General features: G+C 40.1%; 1 protein-coding gene across 1 annotated transcript; it reads right to left on the bottom strand.

Annotated features, from left to right (window-relative positions):
- Nucleotides 1-14,140: 14,140 nt before the first annotated feature.
- LOC140871266 (uncharacterized) lies at nucleotides 14,141-16,884 on the bottom strand. The gene is made up of 2 exons (XM_073273697.1): nucleotides 16,488-16,884; nucleotides 14,141-14,244 (listed from the first exon to the last, which is right to left on the bottom strand). The coding sequence occupies exons 1-2, from the start codon at nucleotides 16,801-16,803 to the stop codon at nucleotides 14,240-14,242; spliced, it is 321 nt and encodes a 106-aa protein (XP_073129798.1). The 5' UTR covers nucleotides 16,804-16,884; the 3' UTR covers nucleotides 14,141-14,239.
- Between the last annotated feature and the right edge of the window lie 371 nt (nucleotides 16,885-17,255).

The raw sequence follows: 17,255 nt of genomic DNA on the forward strand, positions 1-17,255 counted from the left end.
TCAGCAGTGATGAGATCGGTCAGAATCCCATCTGAAGAAGGGAGAGCATAGACGTCTTCTTCACCCTGATCTTGGGTGAGAAAGGTTTTCATCATCACTTGTGCTTCCAGCACATAAGCTTGTAAACAGGCTGCTGAAGCTGGTGTTTTGACATTGTTTAGAGCTTGGAAGTGCTGAAGTAATTGAGTGATTTGACGTAGACTATCCTGTAGTCCAGTCAAAATCACAAAGTCATCGGCAGCGGTAGGACTCTTGGATTTGAAATTCTTGACACGCTCATTAATTAGCAGAGATAGCAGGCTTCCTCGAAGCTTCAAGTCTATGAGATGTCTTCTTCCCAGAGCCTCCACGATGTCTTCAGTATCAGCAAATAGAAGCATCTTCTGCTCAATGACGTTGAGAGATTTCCATTTGGGAAATATTTGAGCGAGTGTCAAGTGAGTGCGGGAGTGATGCCATCTGTCAAAACGTTGTAGATGACGCTTGACAGTACGGAGCACGTGAGAGATGATCATATTGAGTTCTATCGTAGCTGCTGGTTGAGCCTTGGGTGTGTAGATCATCACACCTTTCCCTTTGTCTTTGGGATCAGCTAGAGTGACCTCAGGAGCTGATGAGGCACCTTCCCGTATTATCACACCTTTTGTAGGACGAGGAGCAGTAGAAGCAACAACGGTAGTAGTCTCGACCGTTGGCAGGGTAGGAGCAAGTCCAGAAAGGGACTTTAGCTTCTTGTGCTGCCTCTTCTTCTCGCCTGCAGGCGTGGATGACACAGCTGCTTTGGAGACCGTCGGGGATGACTTGCTGAAAGCTTGAATCAGTGGAACATTCTCACGTGATTCATCTTCAGAGTCAGATTCGATGATCAGTTGACGCTTGGCAGACTTTTTGGTATGGACTGGTTTGACCACGACCGGAACCGTTGAAAGCGGTTGAGGGATAGCAATAACCTTTGCGGTTGAGGGCAAGGTGTCGACCGCAGTCTCTTTCTTGTTCAGGAATTTGAGAATCGTAGACTTGTTGAGCCATTTGGTGGGATGCAGAGGCTCAGTCTTGGAAAAATCCACTCCAAGGATGCCCAAGATGTGGCAGATTTGCAAAGCAAATCCCTCGGATTGCCCTTTGCCCCTGATCATTTCACATAGAATATTGAACAGAATGTCTGACCAGTTTACGTTGATCTTGGAGGCAATACAAGCCATGTATTGAAATTTCTCCAGCGTCACCTTGTCGTAAGATCCAGCCTTGGCCAGAAGATTCTTGGCCACGATATTAGTCAGTAGCCTGAATGGAGCTTTGAGAGATGTCTTCTGGGCCGGCAGTTTGATCGGAGCATCAGTAGTTGAGAACTCCTTCAACCAATAAGAGCAGTTACCATCTGGAAGATCCGTGCATTTTGTCAAACCCCTGGAGGGCAGATCAAATGTGCTGGCGAAGAACTTCTTATTGAAGGAGTAGACCTCTGTCTTGATCAAGCATTTGATAGTCCCATGCTCGATTTGAGCGGTTGCGAAGAACTCCTTCAAAACAGGCAAATCGCAGATGGCGCTGTATTCCAGAAATTTCTTCAGTCCAGAGGCTTCAAGCATGGTGAAGACCTCAGATATTCCTGCGTTGTTTGCCTTAACAACGGAATCAAAGTTGATTGCGAGGCAAGCCTTCTGGATCGACATGATAGCTGTAGATAAGAACTCGAGCAGAGAGTAAGCAAAATCTAGAGAGTAATTCGATGATGCGTTTAATACAATATGAAAGCTTTTAGCAAAGGTGAAAGATTGATATACGAATGTAAAGAAGTATATATAGGAACCTATGGGCCATAGGGTGACGTCATGAAAAGTATTTTTGAATTTCAAAAAGTTTTGAAGAGCATAATCAAGGCGCCCAATTAATGTCATTTGGTTCAAAGCACCAAGCTGCTAGTACGAAGCCTGTCAGAGACTAGTTAAAGGCGGATGATATGCCAATATTTATGGCAACGTAACAGCTAATCTATTAATGTCATATTGACAATCATTCCCCCTAAACACATGCATACTAATTTAAATCTACTAAGCCAAGAATATTTCGAAAATATGAAAACTTAGCATCCAGTAGAGGCTTGGTGAATATGTCTGCTGCTTGCTGATCGGTAGAGATGTATTCCAGCCTGATTTCCTTCTTTAAGACATGATCTCGGATAAAGTGATGCCTGACATCAATGTGCTTTGTCCTAGAGTGCATCACTGGATTGTGAGTGATGGCTATGGCACTTGTATTGTCACAGTAGATTGGAGCTTCACTCGACCGAATCCCATAATCATTAAGCTGCTGTTGAATCCAGAGTATTTGAGCACAACAGCTGCCAGCAGCAAGGTATTCTGCTTCGGCGGTCGAGGTAGCAATTGATGTCTGCTTCTTACTTGACCACGAAATTAGTCTATCTCCAAGGAATTGACATGTGTCACTTGTACTTTTGCGATCAATTCTACAACCTGCATAATCTGCATCTGAATAGCCAATAAGATTAAGATTTGAATCTTTGGGATACCAAAGACCCACATTAGTAGTTCCTTTAATATATTTAATTATTCGTTTGGCGGCAATGAAATGAGATTGCTTAGGTGCTGCTTGAAATCTAGCGCATAAACAAACTGAATACATGATATCCGGTCGACTGGCAGTCAAATAAAGCAGTGAACCAATAAGGCCTCGATACATGGTTACCTCGACCGGAATTCCCCCTTCATCTTTATCAAGCTTAAGTGATGTACTCATGGGGGTAGATACAGTTGAGCATTGTTCCATTCCAAACTTCTTTACCAATTCCTTGGCATACTTGGACTGATTGATGAATATTCCAGTTTCAAGTTGCTTCACTTGAAGTCCAAGAAAGAAGTTTAGCTCGCCCATCATGCTCATTTCAAACTTCTCCTTCATCAGTTTAGAGAACTTTGAGCACAACTTGGGGTTAGTTGACCCAAATATAATGTCATCAACATAAATTTGTACTAGTAACACATGATCATCTTTTACAAATTTAAACAGGGTCTTATCGACCGTTCCAATTTGGAAATCATGTTCCAGTAAAAATTTTAGTAATGTGTCATACCAAGCACGCGGTGCTTGTTTTAATCCATAGAGAGCTTTGTCAAGTTTATAGATATATTGAGGATGAGTAGGATTGACAAAACCTGGTGGTTGTTCAACGTACACCTCTTCTTGAAGTAGACCATTGAGGAATGCAGACTTCACATCCATTTGATAAACTTTAAAATTCTTGAAGGCTGCATAAGCAAGAAAGATGCGGATTGCTTCTAGTCTTGCAACTGGCGCGAAGGATTCCTCAAAGTCTATGCCTTCTTCTTGTCTGAATCCTTGAGCAACAAGTCGAGCTTTGTTACGCACAACAGTGCCATGTTCATCGAGCTTGTTACGAAACACCCATCTAGTTCCAATCACATTTTGATTTTCCGGTCGAGGAACTAGATGCCAAACATTGTTGCGGGTGAATTGATTCAACTCTTCTTGCATAGCTTCAATCCAGCTGACATCTGATAGAGCTTCATCTATTTTCTTGGGCTCTACCTGAGATATGAAAGCTGCATGCAAGAATTCATTAATCATTTGACCACGTGTTTTTCGAGGAGCAGAAGGGTCACCTATGACCAACCCAGGTGGATGATCTTTGTTCCACCTAAAATAATTCCCTAAAGGATTGTCATCAATTGGTTGATGAACGTCCTCGTTTACTGGATCATCATTGGCTGGAGGATTGTTATCAACCGGTGGATCCACTTCTGGCCTTGTTTGATCACACCCGGTAGAGAGAACTGGATCATCCTTCTTTGGAGGATATAGATCACTGTCACTCTCTTCCTGTAGATTTGTGTTTTCCAGTCTATGACTCAGATCATTTATGCTCCCTTGAGTTTGTTCTGTACAAAGAGTAGATTCATCAAAAATAACATGAATGGTTTCCTCGACCATTAGTGATCTTTGATTGAACACTCGATAAGCTCTGCTAACGGCTGAGTAACCAATAAAAGTTCCTTCGTCTGCTTTGGCATCGAAGGCTGTCAAATGGTTTTTGCCATTGTTGTGGATAAAGCATTTGCACCCAAAAATTTTGAAGTATGAAATATCAGGTTTTGTGCCATTCCAGATCTCATATGGAGTTTTGTTAAATCGTTTATTAATCATAGATCTGTTTTGAGTATAGCAAGCTGTGTTAACTGCTTCTGCCCAAAGCCTTTGAGAAACATTTGAATCAGCAATCATAGTTCTGGCTGCTTCTTTTAAAGTACGGTTCCTTCTTTCAGCCACCCCATTTTGCTGTGGGGATCTAGCAGCTGACAACTCATGCTTGATTCCCTGATCATCTAGATAAGTCGTAAGAGTGGTGTTTAAAAATTCAGTCCCTCTATCACTCCTGATTCTATCTATCACAGTAGATTGTTCATTTTGCAAGCGTTTAAAAAGCTTAATCAGGTGAGGTGCGGTTTGATCTTTTGAAAAGAGAAAGATGACCCAAGTAAATCGAGAAAAGTCATCAATAACAACAAGAGCATATCTCATTCCCCCTATGCTTCTTACTGGTATAGGACCAAATAGGTCCATGTGAAGTAAGTCTAAACATTTGGAAGAAGACATACACCCTTTATTTTTAAAGGTTGCTCTCACCTGCTTTCCTAGTTGACAAGCAGGACAAACTTTGTCTTTTATAAAATCTCCTTCGGGCAGACCAGAAACCAAATCATGCTTCCTCAAGTTAAAAATGGACTTAAAATTTAGATGATTTAACCGCTTATGCCACAACCAATGTTTATCATGATGAGCAGTAAGACAAGTAGGTGAAGAAATATGTGAGCAAGACCAGTTTACCTTGTAGGTGTTTAGGTCTCGTACACCGGTCATAAGAGTCTCACCTTTGTCATTTTTTATGAGGCAAGTGTGTTTGTGAAACTCGACCGAATGATCATTGTCACATAGTTGACTAATACTTATCAAATTATAGCATAGTTTGTCAACAAGTAACACATCTTTAATAATGATGTTACCATGGATAATCTTACCCTTACCCACGGTTTTACCTTTGGAGTTGTCTCCAAAGCTGATCTTTGGTCCTTTGCACAACACCACTTCTGTTAGAAGTTCTGGATTCCCTGTCATGTGTCGTGAGCAACCGCTATCTAAATACCAGGTAGTGTCCTTGATAGAAGTGGTTTTCTCGCCCGTTTGGACTTTTAGTACCTGCAAAGAGTGAAGAACTTTTGGTACCCATATCTAGTAGGGTCCAGGTCGGATTAGCCCTTTCGGGACCCACACCTGGAACACCCTTACAGGTTTGCCCGTGTGTGTGTCCAGAAATCTGTGCGGTCGATAGGCAGTAAATGTGTGTGCTTGTGAGGTTGCTGTGTGCTGCTTGCCTTTTTGATTTTCATCAGTTAGCCTGTACCTCTTTTGAACTGGCCTGCAATTAAAGTACTGGTAAGGCTTCTCCTTTGACCATCTTTTCTTAGAGTAGTTAGACTCATTCCATGGCCTTTTGAAATTAGATTGGTTTCCCTTTCTTCTTTCATTAGGTTTTGGTTTGATCCAAGTTCCTCTTTGATTAGAGGTCTGGGGATCCACATATCCCAGCCCTCTATGCTTAGAGCTTCGTTCGTTAGATACTTTCTGATTTTTGTCAAAGCTGCACTTATCGTGTTCATATATCGTGCTGGACCTGACAAATCTTATTTTGTTAAGATTGCCTTTGTCCAGGCTTGACTGAATACAGGATTCCATAGACTGTTCATTTGTTCCAAACCCTAGACCGGTTTTATCATGTACCGGTCTTTGGATTTCTTGAATCTTGTCAATGGTTACAGAAGATTTATTCCAAGCCTTAATGGTTTCAAGTAGTTTTTTATTCTCAATCAAGGTAGCTTGGAATACTCTTTTCAAGGTGTCGTTCTCAGTAGCCAGCAGACTTAGCTTGACCTTAAGACCATCAAGCTCTTTTTGCTGCATGCAGCTTGATTTGCTTGACTTATCTTTTAGGTCAGCTCTTTCTGCCTTTACTTCCTCGAACTCCTTGGATAATGCTTTGTATTCATTAGCCATTTCATGTAAAGCGGTAACTAAATCACTGTGAGTAAATTCAGGTGAGCCAAAGTCAAATACCTCCTCAGCTTCTTCTTCGATATCGGCCATAAGGCATTCCACTTTTTCATCATCGCTGTCATCTGAAGAGCTTCCGGTATTGGAGTTGTCAGAGTCAGACTCAGCCCATTTGCTTTTGCTTTCGTCTGCTACTAGAACCCTTTGGTCTCTTCCTTTTCTAAACGTCCTTTTATCCTCCTTACCCCTTCTTCTTTCGGAGAATTGCTTCTGATCATTGTTCTTAGGCTTGGTGCAGTCTGCAATGAAGTGGCCTGACTTGCCACAGTTAAAACAAGTAGGACCATCCTTTGTCTGGTCATTCCCTTCACATAGCTGAGTGAGCTTCTCCCAAATCTCCTTTGCTGTGGAACATGACTTGATTTTGCTGAACATATTCTTATCCAGTGTTTTGTATAGGATGTCCCGGGCCACATTGTCAAGATTAGCCTTCTTTTTGTCCTCAGTGGTCCACTCAGCTCTTGATTTCTCAATCATTTGTCCTGCACCATCGGCTAGAGCTGGGTTGACCTTCATAATTTTGATAGGACCGTCTGTTATGACATATAGCATGTCATCATCCTGTGCTGCAAGATGTGCCTGCATGCGAATTTTCCAATCATCATACTCTTCTTTAGAAAACATAGGAATTCTGTTGAAAGAAGTCATGATTTTAAAACTTCAGATCAGCAGTTGAGAAAGGAACCCGCTCTGATACCACTTGTTGGGATCGGTTCAGAGGGTAGAGGGGGGGTGAATACACTCTGAAACTTTTCTTCTTCTTCTTTCGAAATGATCAAGTGAGGTTTAGTTCACTTAATCTGTTTTCTCAACTTCTAAAACGGTTTGAACAACTTAAATAGTGCGGAAATAGTTCAGAGGTTTTAGTGATGCAAAGTTTATAATGCAATGTATGAGCAGAAAGTAAGATAAATAGCAGTAAAGACTAAGGCACGATTTATGGAAGTTCGAAGGCTTAATCCTTCTACGTCTCCCCTTCTTCCACTTAGGAAGGAATTCACTAGAAGACTTTGGTTATTACAACGTCTTGTAATACACCCACTTCAGACTTAGGACTTATCCAATGCCTAATCCGAAACTCCTAGATTTACACAGATAAGATTCTCAGTTCTTATCAGACTGGTGGAAGCTTTCAGAGTAGCTTCAATTCTCTTCAACAATGTGTATAGTTGAGTTGAGCTTCTCAAACTGCAGAGCGGTCGAGAGGCTTGAAAACCCTAGGATGATCCTTGACGATCAGATATGTGAACTGTAGGCGAGGGTTTATTTGAGCAGCAGATGAGTGATCTTGTAAGTGTGCTCAAGTATATCAGATGAGGACTTTTGATATTATTCAAGTGATTGAGTTGATTGAGATTTTTCTGAATTGCTTGTCTCTCTTTGTTTTTTTTTTTTGTTGTTGACGTTGTTGTCACTTCTTGAGCAATCTTCCCTTTATATAGGTCAATCATCAACGTCTTTATTTTGAACGTTCTGATGCTGCATTGAATGCACATTTAATGCTCATAAATGCATTGATGATTCTGCATGAAGATCGTACACTGCAGACAACTTCCAGGGTCCAAAACTGGAATAAACGGTCGAATGCTTTTTCTGTAGTCATTCTGTGTTTTTGCCATTTTGGTGCAACCTGTTGTCTCGATTGCAGGAGTCAACATATCTTCTGACACGCCGGTTCTGCTTTTAATAAAAGATCTTGCAAAGAACATCTTGTCACAGGTACTTGTCTTGAGATATCCTGATAGGCAGTTGGCATTCTACCTGTAGAGATATTTGTCCTCTGCTGGTTTGAATAACCAGTCGATAAGCTTGTGACTTCAACCGGTCGAGATACAAAGGCGGTTGACAAGCTTCCGGTAGATAGATTTATCTTCTGCTGGTTTTGATAGCCAGTCGATAGGCTTGTGACTTCAGCCGGTCGAGAGCAAAGGCGGTTGACAAGCTTCCGGTAGAAGTTGTAGTAGATTCCTGAAATACAATGGTTGGCAGCACATTCCTATACAATGAGTTGTTGTTTGTTATCACCAAAATATCGGATTCAACATAGCGCGATAACGTAACAGGCTGCGTAGTTGGGTGGCGCGTTAGCTCTTGAAGTTGCACTAATGGTGAGCAAGTTGGCGCATGGTTCTCCTAGCGCGATAGCGCTTTAGGTAGTGCTGGTTGTAAGTGCGATAGCGCTTAGTGAAGAGCGGTTGGTATGACTTCAGTGCATAGAGTATGCGCGGGCACGCATGAGCCTCTGTTATCAACTCCCAATCTTGAGCGGGCGCCCTCAAATCTTGGGCGAGCACGCATAAGCCGCTGCCAGACTACCAAAATCCTGAAAAAATTCAAAAATTTTAAAATATTAGGCCTCCAAAATTTCCAAAAATGCATTTAAAAAACAAAAATTAACTGATTAACAAAATAAAATAAAAAAACAAAAATAAAAAATAAAAAAATAGAAAAGAAATAAAAAATAAAAAATAAAAAAAACAAAAATTTTGGGTTGCCTCCCAAAAAGCGCTTGGTTTATAGTCGTCAGCCCGACTTTCACCGGTGTTAAGTCTTCCCTTTCTCTTTCACACGCCAAATAAATTCCACGAACCTCCTTTTAAATTTTGCTTTCTTTTTCGTGGCTTTCGTTGTTGAATTTGGCGTGTTCTTCTTTGATAAATCACCCGCGATATCTGCTTTTTGACGACCTTCCAGCTTCACCACCGGCTTGATTAAGCACAATTCTTCAATGGGTGGACTAGGTGTCTTCATGAATATGTTAAAAATTACTCTTTCGTCTTTCACACCCATCGACAATTCACCCTTCTTGACATTTATTTTGGCATCAGCAGTAGCCAAAAACGGTCGTCCAAAAATCAGCAGAGTACCATGATCTTCTTCAATATCCAAAATCACAAAATCCGCTGGGAAGATGAATTTATCCACTTTAACTAGACCATCTTCAACAATTCCTAGTGGGTAAGTAATGCTCCGATCCGCCAACTACAACGAAATCATAGTAGATTTCATCTCTCCCAACTCCAAGGCCCTGTAAATAGATAATGGCATTAAGTTAATACTGGCCCCTAAATCACAAAGTGCAGTAGTAAAATGTGAACCACCAATAGAACAAGGAATAGTAAAACTCCCTGGATTCTTAAGCTTCTGTGGCATCTTCTTTTGAAGCACCGCACTGCATTCTTCTGTTAGATTCACAACTTCATTCTTGAGAAACCTCCTCTTCTTGGACATCACCTCCTTGATGAACTTCGTATAATTCGGCATTTGCTCCAAAGCATCAGCAAAGGGGATGTTGATATGAATTTTCTTGAAAATCTCCAAGAATTTGGAGAACTGCTCATCTACAACTTTCTTCTTGAACCCCTGCGGATATGGCAGTGGAGGCTTGTACATCGGTTTCTGCTCAGGTTCAGGCTCCTTCTTCTCGACTTCCTTCTCTTCAACTACAGCTTTCTCAGTCCTTTCAGATGGCTGACTTTCTTCTCTATCTACTTGCTTTCCACTCCTCAACATGATAGCATTGCACTGTTCCTTCGGATTTACTTCAGTGTTGCTTGGAAACTGCCCTCTATTGTTATCCTTCAAGGCATTCGCCAACTGCCCAATGGTAGTCTTCATGGATTGTAATACAGCACCCATGTTGGCCATGTGCATCTCCAAGCTGTCAAGGCGAGACTCAGTTCTCGCCATCCTCTTACCTGAATCCTGCACAAAGGTACTAACAACATCCGCCAAAGACTGCTTACCCTCATCCTTGTTTCCATTGAACCCCGGAGGATTCAACACATTTCTATTGTTAGCATACGAAAAATTTTCATGATTATGCAAGCTAGGATGATAAGTATTTGGGACAGGGTTACCTCGATAGCCTCCATAACCTCTCTGATTTATGTACTGGGCTTGTTCATGATAGTGAGATTCATCCACTGCACCCAGAACACCTGTTGGTTCTGTAACACTCACTTTATTCAATGCAGCTACCTGTGTAGTCAGTGCAGATAATTGAGCAGTGATGGATGTGAGAGGATCCACTGCATACACTCCAGCTGGCTTCTTTACTCCCATACGCTCAGATGGTCATTGAAAACTGTTGATCGTCATCTGTTCCAGCATATCATAGGCCTGTACATGGTCCTTTGCAAATATAGTACCTCCAGCCGCAGAATCCACATTCATCCTCGTAGGCGCATTCAGTCCGTTGTAAAACCACTCGATCTGTTCCCAATCTGCAAAATTGTGGTTAGGACAACGTATAAGTAATTCTTTGTACCTTTCCCACGCCTCGTATAGCTGTTCAGTGTCCATCTGCCGAAAAGTGCTGATCTTTATCTTCAGTTGGGTGGTTTTGGCAGGAGAAAAATATTTCGCAAGAAATTTTTCTGCAATGCCTTCCCAAGTAGTGACGCTTCCAAGCGGCAGTGACTGCAACCAACTCCTTGCTTGATCTCTGAGAGAAAAAGGAAACAAGCGTAAGCGTATAATATCCTCAGACACACCATTAATTTTTACCGTATCGGTTATCTCCAAAAAGGTGTGTAGGTGTAGGTGAGGATCAGCAGTGGCACTCCTATTAAATTGGTTCTGTTGAACCATGTTGATCAACGCCGGCTTCAACTCAAAATTGTTGGCGTTGATAGTTTCTCGAGCGATTCCAGAATATTGAGTCTGGATCGTTGGCCTGAAATGATCTCTGATTGGCACCAAGGGAGCTTTTTGTGCTTCTTCTTCAGTCATTCTTTCAATTTCTTCCCTTCTAACTCTTCTTAAAGCACGTGCAGTTCGTTCGATCTCCGGATCAAAAAGTAGAGAATTTGCACTTTGAGATCGTCGCATAGACTGCAATTAAAAATAAGAAGAAACCAATTAGTAACTTAAAAATAAAAAAAAACTCTAAATTAAAATCTAGACTAATTGGTAACAAGAATAAAAATAATCAAAATTTACTCCCCCGCAACGGCGCCAAAAACTTGTTGTGAAAAATACTCGCAAGCGTACGAGTGTCAAGTTTTAATATAGTGATAAAATCAGATATTGATCCCACAGGGAATAAAATGAAAATATCCAGTACTTGTAATTAAAATAGTCTAAAATTTATCTAGAAAATCAATATTTTAGAAATTCGCAATAAATAAAAATAATCATGATGTTTTTGATAACACGCACACAACTTGCAGAAATAATCAATCAGAGAATAATGGTCTAGAGGCTTAGATTTCACCTGGTTTCAACAACAATCAATCCTAATTAATTAATCTTCATGAATTCCAATCAATTAATAGCCAAGAACACTTAAGTTTATTATTTCCCTCTCCCGAGCGACAAATAATTTTTATCAACTACAATTAAATTCCAATATCCCTATTAAGAATTTATCGCAGTGATCTATCACAAAACAATGTTCTTTTTAAAAGCTCTGTTAAAATTATACACTCTCCCGAGCTGTATAAATAATTAACAGTGTAATTTCTATTGGTCCTATTCAAACCTCCTCTCCCGAGTGCCAGATTTCAAATAAATATAACAAATCAATTATTGATCAGATAATTGAAAAGACAATCAATTCTAGAAAAAACAATTAATCTAGAAGAAACTCAATTCAATAAAATCAAAAATTCATGAAAGTATCTACACCAGGTTCCATCCGACCTCTAGACTATAAAAATTTAGTTCATAATAAAATTCTGAATAAAACAATAATTCATAAATCCATACATATTCAGAATAAAATAAAATATAAGAAACAAATCCGCCGTTGACGCCGTGTCCGGTCTATCGATCTCCGTCTTTGTTATTCAATTAAAGCACAAAATCCTCCAAAAATCACGATCAAGCTCCAAAATCTCTTCTCTGATCTGTACGTGTTGTGGCGGCTCTTTTGATTCTCACGATCAAATTCCCTTTTATACATGGCAAATAAAAGCCCAAATAAAAGCCCATAAAATACTCGCCGAAGATTAAAACGCTGAAATTTCACGACGGGCGCCCGCTCCAGAAATCCACGCGGGCGCGCATAAGCTTCTGCCTTGAATCTCCAATTCTCCACTTCAGCGCGATTGCACACTTTCTCTCCCTCTTTAGCGCTTCTTTTAGCGCTAACAATTGACCCCAATGGAAAGCCCAATAACATTTCTCTTTTTTTTTTTCTTCTTCTTTTCTTTTAATTCCTTATTTTCTTCTTCAATTTTTTCTTTTCCTCTCTTTTCCAAATAAATTCAATAAATCACTGTAAACACAAAAACAACAAAATACCTACATAAATTTGCTCGAAACAAACATTTAACAATTAAGATCATAACTAAATTAAGTGTATAAAATACACTTATCAAATACCCCCAAACTTAAACTTTTGCTAGTCCCGAGCAAAACTAATCAAAACCATAACTTCCAAAAACTCATTCTATCAAACCAACAAGAATAGTCAAGAAATATTATGGAGCAACGACCTCAAAAATAATTTCAAAAATTCAAATCCAATCTCATCCAACCTACTAACACTTGAAAGTTTCAGTCATAACAAAATAACCGCATAAACTCACAATCTCCGCAACTCACGTTCAAAACACCCTTATCCAAGTTCAATTCACACATTCATAGATCATGAGGACTTTTCAAGGTAACAAGGGATCACATTCAAGAAGGAAATTAATCAAAAACACTCACAAATAGGTAAATGCAACGAATAAGAGTGTGTGCGTGTTTAAATCAAAATTCATAATCATTAAAAGTATCAATCAACAGTCCATAGGCTAAATTCTCGCAACTCTTCTCCACTAGTATATTGGGCAACTGAGACTCAGTCAATAGGACTTAATCAGCTTATAATGTAAGGCCTGGCGTATGGCTAAAAATAAAGTATTAGAATTCAAAAATAAGGAGTAATTTATACTTATGCTTAATTCTAATTTCAACTCGTTTTCATTCACAATTTCACACTCTTTTTTCTTCACTTCATTGATTATTTCAACTTTCATCTTTTCTCTTTTTATACCAACAACTTTTTTCATAACTTTTTCAACCACAAATTTTTTCAACTCTTTTTCTTTTCTACTACCTTTTTCTTTTTACAACTACCTTCTTCATTTCAATTCATCCACCACACCATTTCATTTTCACAAATAAAACTAGAAGCATATAACATTTTAGCATTCAAATTACTCCCTTAAAGGTAGAAAATAGTGTTTAGGCTATTCAGGTAGTCAATGTAGGACCTTGAAATAATGACGAATGGGATTCATCACACGTTTACACGCATGCCATTCGATTTTCAATAAGCTCAAACAAGGTACTAGAGATAACATAAATAATAGGTAGCTTGAAAGGCTCAAACGCATTCAGAAAAATTGCCTAAATCATTCCTAATCACAGTTTTGCCCGTATTTCACCTCGAAGAGTTTCGAACTAGTTCTAGACAAGTCTCAATCCACAATCAAATCATACAAATCTCAAAAAGTGCAAAAAATATAATCATCAACAGTAAACGATGATTTTCAACAAAAATTTCAGATTATACCTCAAAGTACTAATATACGTGTAGGCTCAAATGAGCAACTAAGGATAACTTATATCAATAAAAATTAGGCCCAAAAATTCAAACAATGCCTCAATCATATCTATGTTTGTATGTCTCAAAATAAGATTTAAGTATTAATCACAGAGTATATAGAAAATTTTTCATCTAATTGGTTCCATTTTTTCCAAAAATATTTGTCAAATAATCATGGATTTCAGTTATAGCACAAAAATTTTTCTCATCATTGGCCATGCATCCAATTCTTTCTCGACTCAATTCAATTCAAATAACACTCCTAAACTCAAACAAAAATTTTATCTATAAAGCACACATAATATTCAACTACAATATCAACCAACCAACTAATTCAAACATTGATTCACCCCCCCCCCCCCCAAACTTAATGTAATCATTGTCCCTAATGATTAAAAATAAATAAAAAGAACAAGGGACTCATACCTTCGTCACCGAGCATCAGTACCCGGCGTCATCATCATCTTCATGAATAGAAAAAATTGGCAACATGTATAGCACCATTAGAAAGCGACCATGGGAGGAGGTGATTTGCAACAACATGAACACCTATTAACCTGAAAAGGAGACATGCACACGATAAAGACACAAAATAAAGCCCAAAGCAAGCAAGCATAAAATGTTTCATGTATAGAGGAAGAAGGAAGAGTGCGAGGCATGGCGAGCTTCAGATGGTCGATCTTGCATGATGTTGGACAGCTTGGAGGAGCTGTCATGAAGTGTATGCTATATGTTACTCGGTTCAAGGTTCACTGCAAGAACATGATATCACATGGTTGATGCATTGTGGAGTTAATTAGAACAAGGAATGGGAAGCTACTGGAAGTGCAAGGCGCATGGAGGTGTTGCTGCATTAAGGAGTAGCAGCTGGAGGTGTGGTGATCTGCACTATGATGCGCTGATGGGAACTAAGGAGCGCGATAGTGCTTTAAGAGGCGCAGATGAGCATGGCCTTTGCGCATAGTGTTGAGCGCGATAGCGCTATGGGAAAGGCTGTTGGGGATAGCGTGATAGCGCAACAGGCTGCGCGGTTGGGTGGCACGTTAGCTCTTGAAGTTGCACTAATGGTGAGCGAGTTGGCGCATGGTTCTCCTAGCGCGATAGCGCTTTAGGTAGCGCTGGTTGTAAGTGCGATAGCGCTTAGTGAAGCGCGGTTGGTATGACTTCAGTGCGTAGAGTGTGCGCGGGCGCACATGAGCCTCTGTTATCAACTCCCAATCTTGAGCGGGCGCCCTCAAATCTTGGGCGAGCGCGCATAAGCCACTGCCAGACTACCAAAATCCTGAAAAAATTCAAAAATTTTTAAATATTAGGCCTCCAAAATTTCCAACAATGCATTTAAAAAACAAAAATTAACTGATTAACAAAATAAAATAAAAAAAAATAAAAAAATAAAAAAATAGAAAAGAAATAAAAAATCAAAAAATTTGGGTTGCCTCCAAAAAAGTGCTTGGTTTATAGTCGTCAGCCCGACTTTCACCGGTCTTAAGTCTTCCTTTTCTCTTTCACACGCCAAATAAATTTCACGAACCGCCTTTTAAATTTTTCTTTCTTTTTCGTGGCTTTCGTTGTTGAATTTGGCGTGTTCTTCTTTGATAAATCACCCGCGATATCTGCTTTTTGACGACCTTCCAACTTTACCACCGGCTCGATTAAGCACAATTCTTCAATGGGTGGACTAGGTGTCTTCATGAATATGTTAAAAATTACTCTTTCGTCTTCCACACCCATCGACAATTCACTCTTCTTGACATTTATTTTGGCATCAGCAGTAGCCAAAAACGGTCATCCAAAAATCAGCGGAGTACCATGATCCGCTTCAATATCCAAAATCACAAAATCCGCTGGGAAGATGAATTTATCCACCTTAACTAGACCATCTTCAACAATTCCTAGTGGGTAAGTAATGCTCCGATCCGCCAACTACAACGAAATCATAGTAGATTTCATCTCTCCCAACTCCAAGGCCCTGTAATAGATAATGACATTAAGTTAATATTGGCCCCTAAATCACAAAGTGCAGTAGTAAAATGTGAACCACCAATATAACAAGGAATAGTAAAACTCCCTGGATCCTTAAGCTTCTGTGGCATCTTCTTTTGAAGCACCGCACTGCATTCTTCTGTTAGATTCACAACTTTATTCTCGAGCAACCTCCTATTCTTGGACATCACCTCCTTGATGAACTTCGCATAATTCGGCATTTGCTCCAAAGCATCAGCAAAGGGGATGTTGATATGAATCTTCTTGAAAATCTCCAAGAATTTGGAGAACTGCTCATCTACAGCTTTCTTCTTGAACCTCTGCGGATATGGCAGTGAAGGCTTGTACATCGGTTTCTGCTCAGGTTCAGGCTCCTTCTTCTCGACTTCCTTCTCTTCAACTACAGCTTTCTCAGTCCTTTCAGATGGCTGGCTTTCTTCTCTATCTACTTGCTTTCCACTACTCAACATGATAGCATTGCACTGTTCCTTCGGATTTACTTCAGTGTTGCTTGGAAACTGCCCTCTGTTGTTATCCTTCAAGGCATTTGCCAACTGCCTAATGCTAGTCTTCATGGATTGTAATACAGCACCCATGTTGGCCATGTGCGTCTCCAAGCTGTCAAGGCGAGACTCAGTTCTCGCCATTCTCTTACCTGATTCCTGCAAAAAGGTACTAACAATATCCGCCAAAGACTGCTTACCCTCATCCTTGTTTTCATTTAACCCCGGAGGATTCAACACATTTCTATTGTTAGCATACGAAAAATTTTCATGATTACGCAAGCTAGGATGATAAGTATTTGGGACAGGGTTACCTCGATAGCCTCCATAACCTCTCTGATTTATGTACTGGGCTTGTTCATGATAGTGAGATTCATCCACTGCACCCGGAACACCTGCTGGTTCTGTAACACTCACTTTATTCAATGCAGCTACCTGTGTAGTCAGTGCAGATAATTGAGCAGTGATGGATGTGAGAGGATCCACTGCATACACTCCAGCTGGCTTCTTTACTCCCATACGCTCAGATGGCCATTGAAAACTGTTGATCGTCATCTGTTCCAGCATATCATAGGCCTGTACATGGTCCTTTGCAAATATAGTACCTCCAGCCGCAGAATCCACATTCATCCTCGTAGGCGCATTCAGTCCGTTGTAAAACCACTCGATCTGTTCCCAATCTGCAAAATTGTGGTTAGGACAACGTATAAGTAATTCTTTGTACCTTTCTGACGCCTCGTATAGCTGTTCAGTGTCCATATGCCGGAAAGTGCTGATCTTTATCTTCAGTTGGGTGGTTTTGGCAGGAGAAAAATATTTCGCAAGAAATTTTTCTGCCATGCCCTCCCAAATAGTGACGCTTCCAAGCGGCAGTGACTGCAACCAACTCCTTGCTTGATCCTTGAGAGAAAAAGGAAACAAGCGTAAGCGTATAATATCCTCAGAAAAACCATTAATTTTTATCGTATCGGTTATCTCCAAAAAGGTGCGTAGGTGTAGGTGAGGATCAGCAGTGGCGCTCCCATTAAATTGGTTCTGTTGAACCATGTTGATCAACGCCGGCTTCAGCTCAAAATTGTTGG

Source organism: Henckelia pumila, unplaced genomic scaffold (assembly GCF_033568475.1).
Source record: "Henckelia pumila isolate YLH828 unplaced genomic scaffold, ASM3356847v2 CTG_461:::fragment_3, whole genome shotgun sequence".
In the NCBI taxonomy this organism is placed as follows: Eukaryota; Viridiplantae; Streptophyta; class Magnoliopsida; order Lamiales; family Gesneriaceae; genus Henckelia; species Henckelia pumila.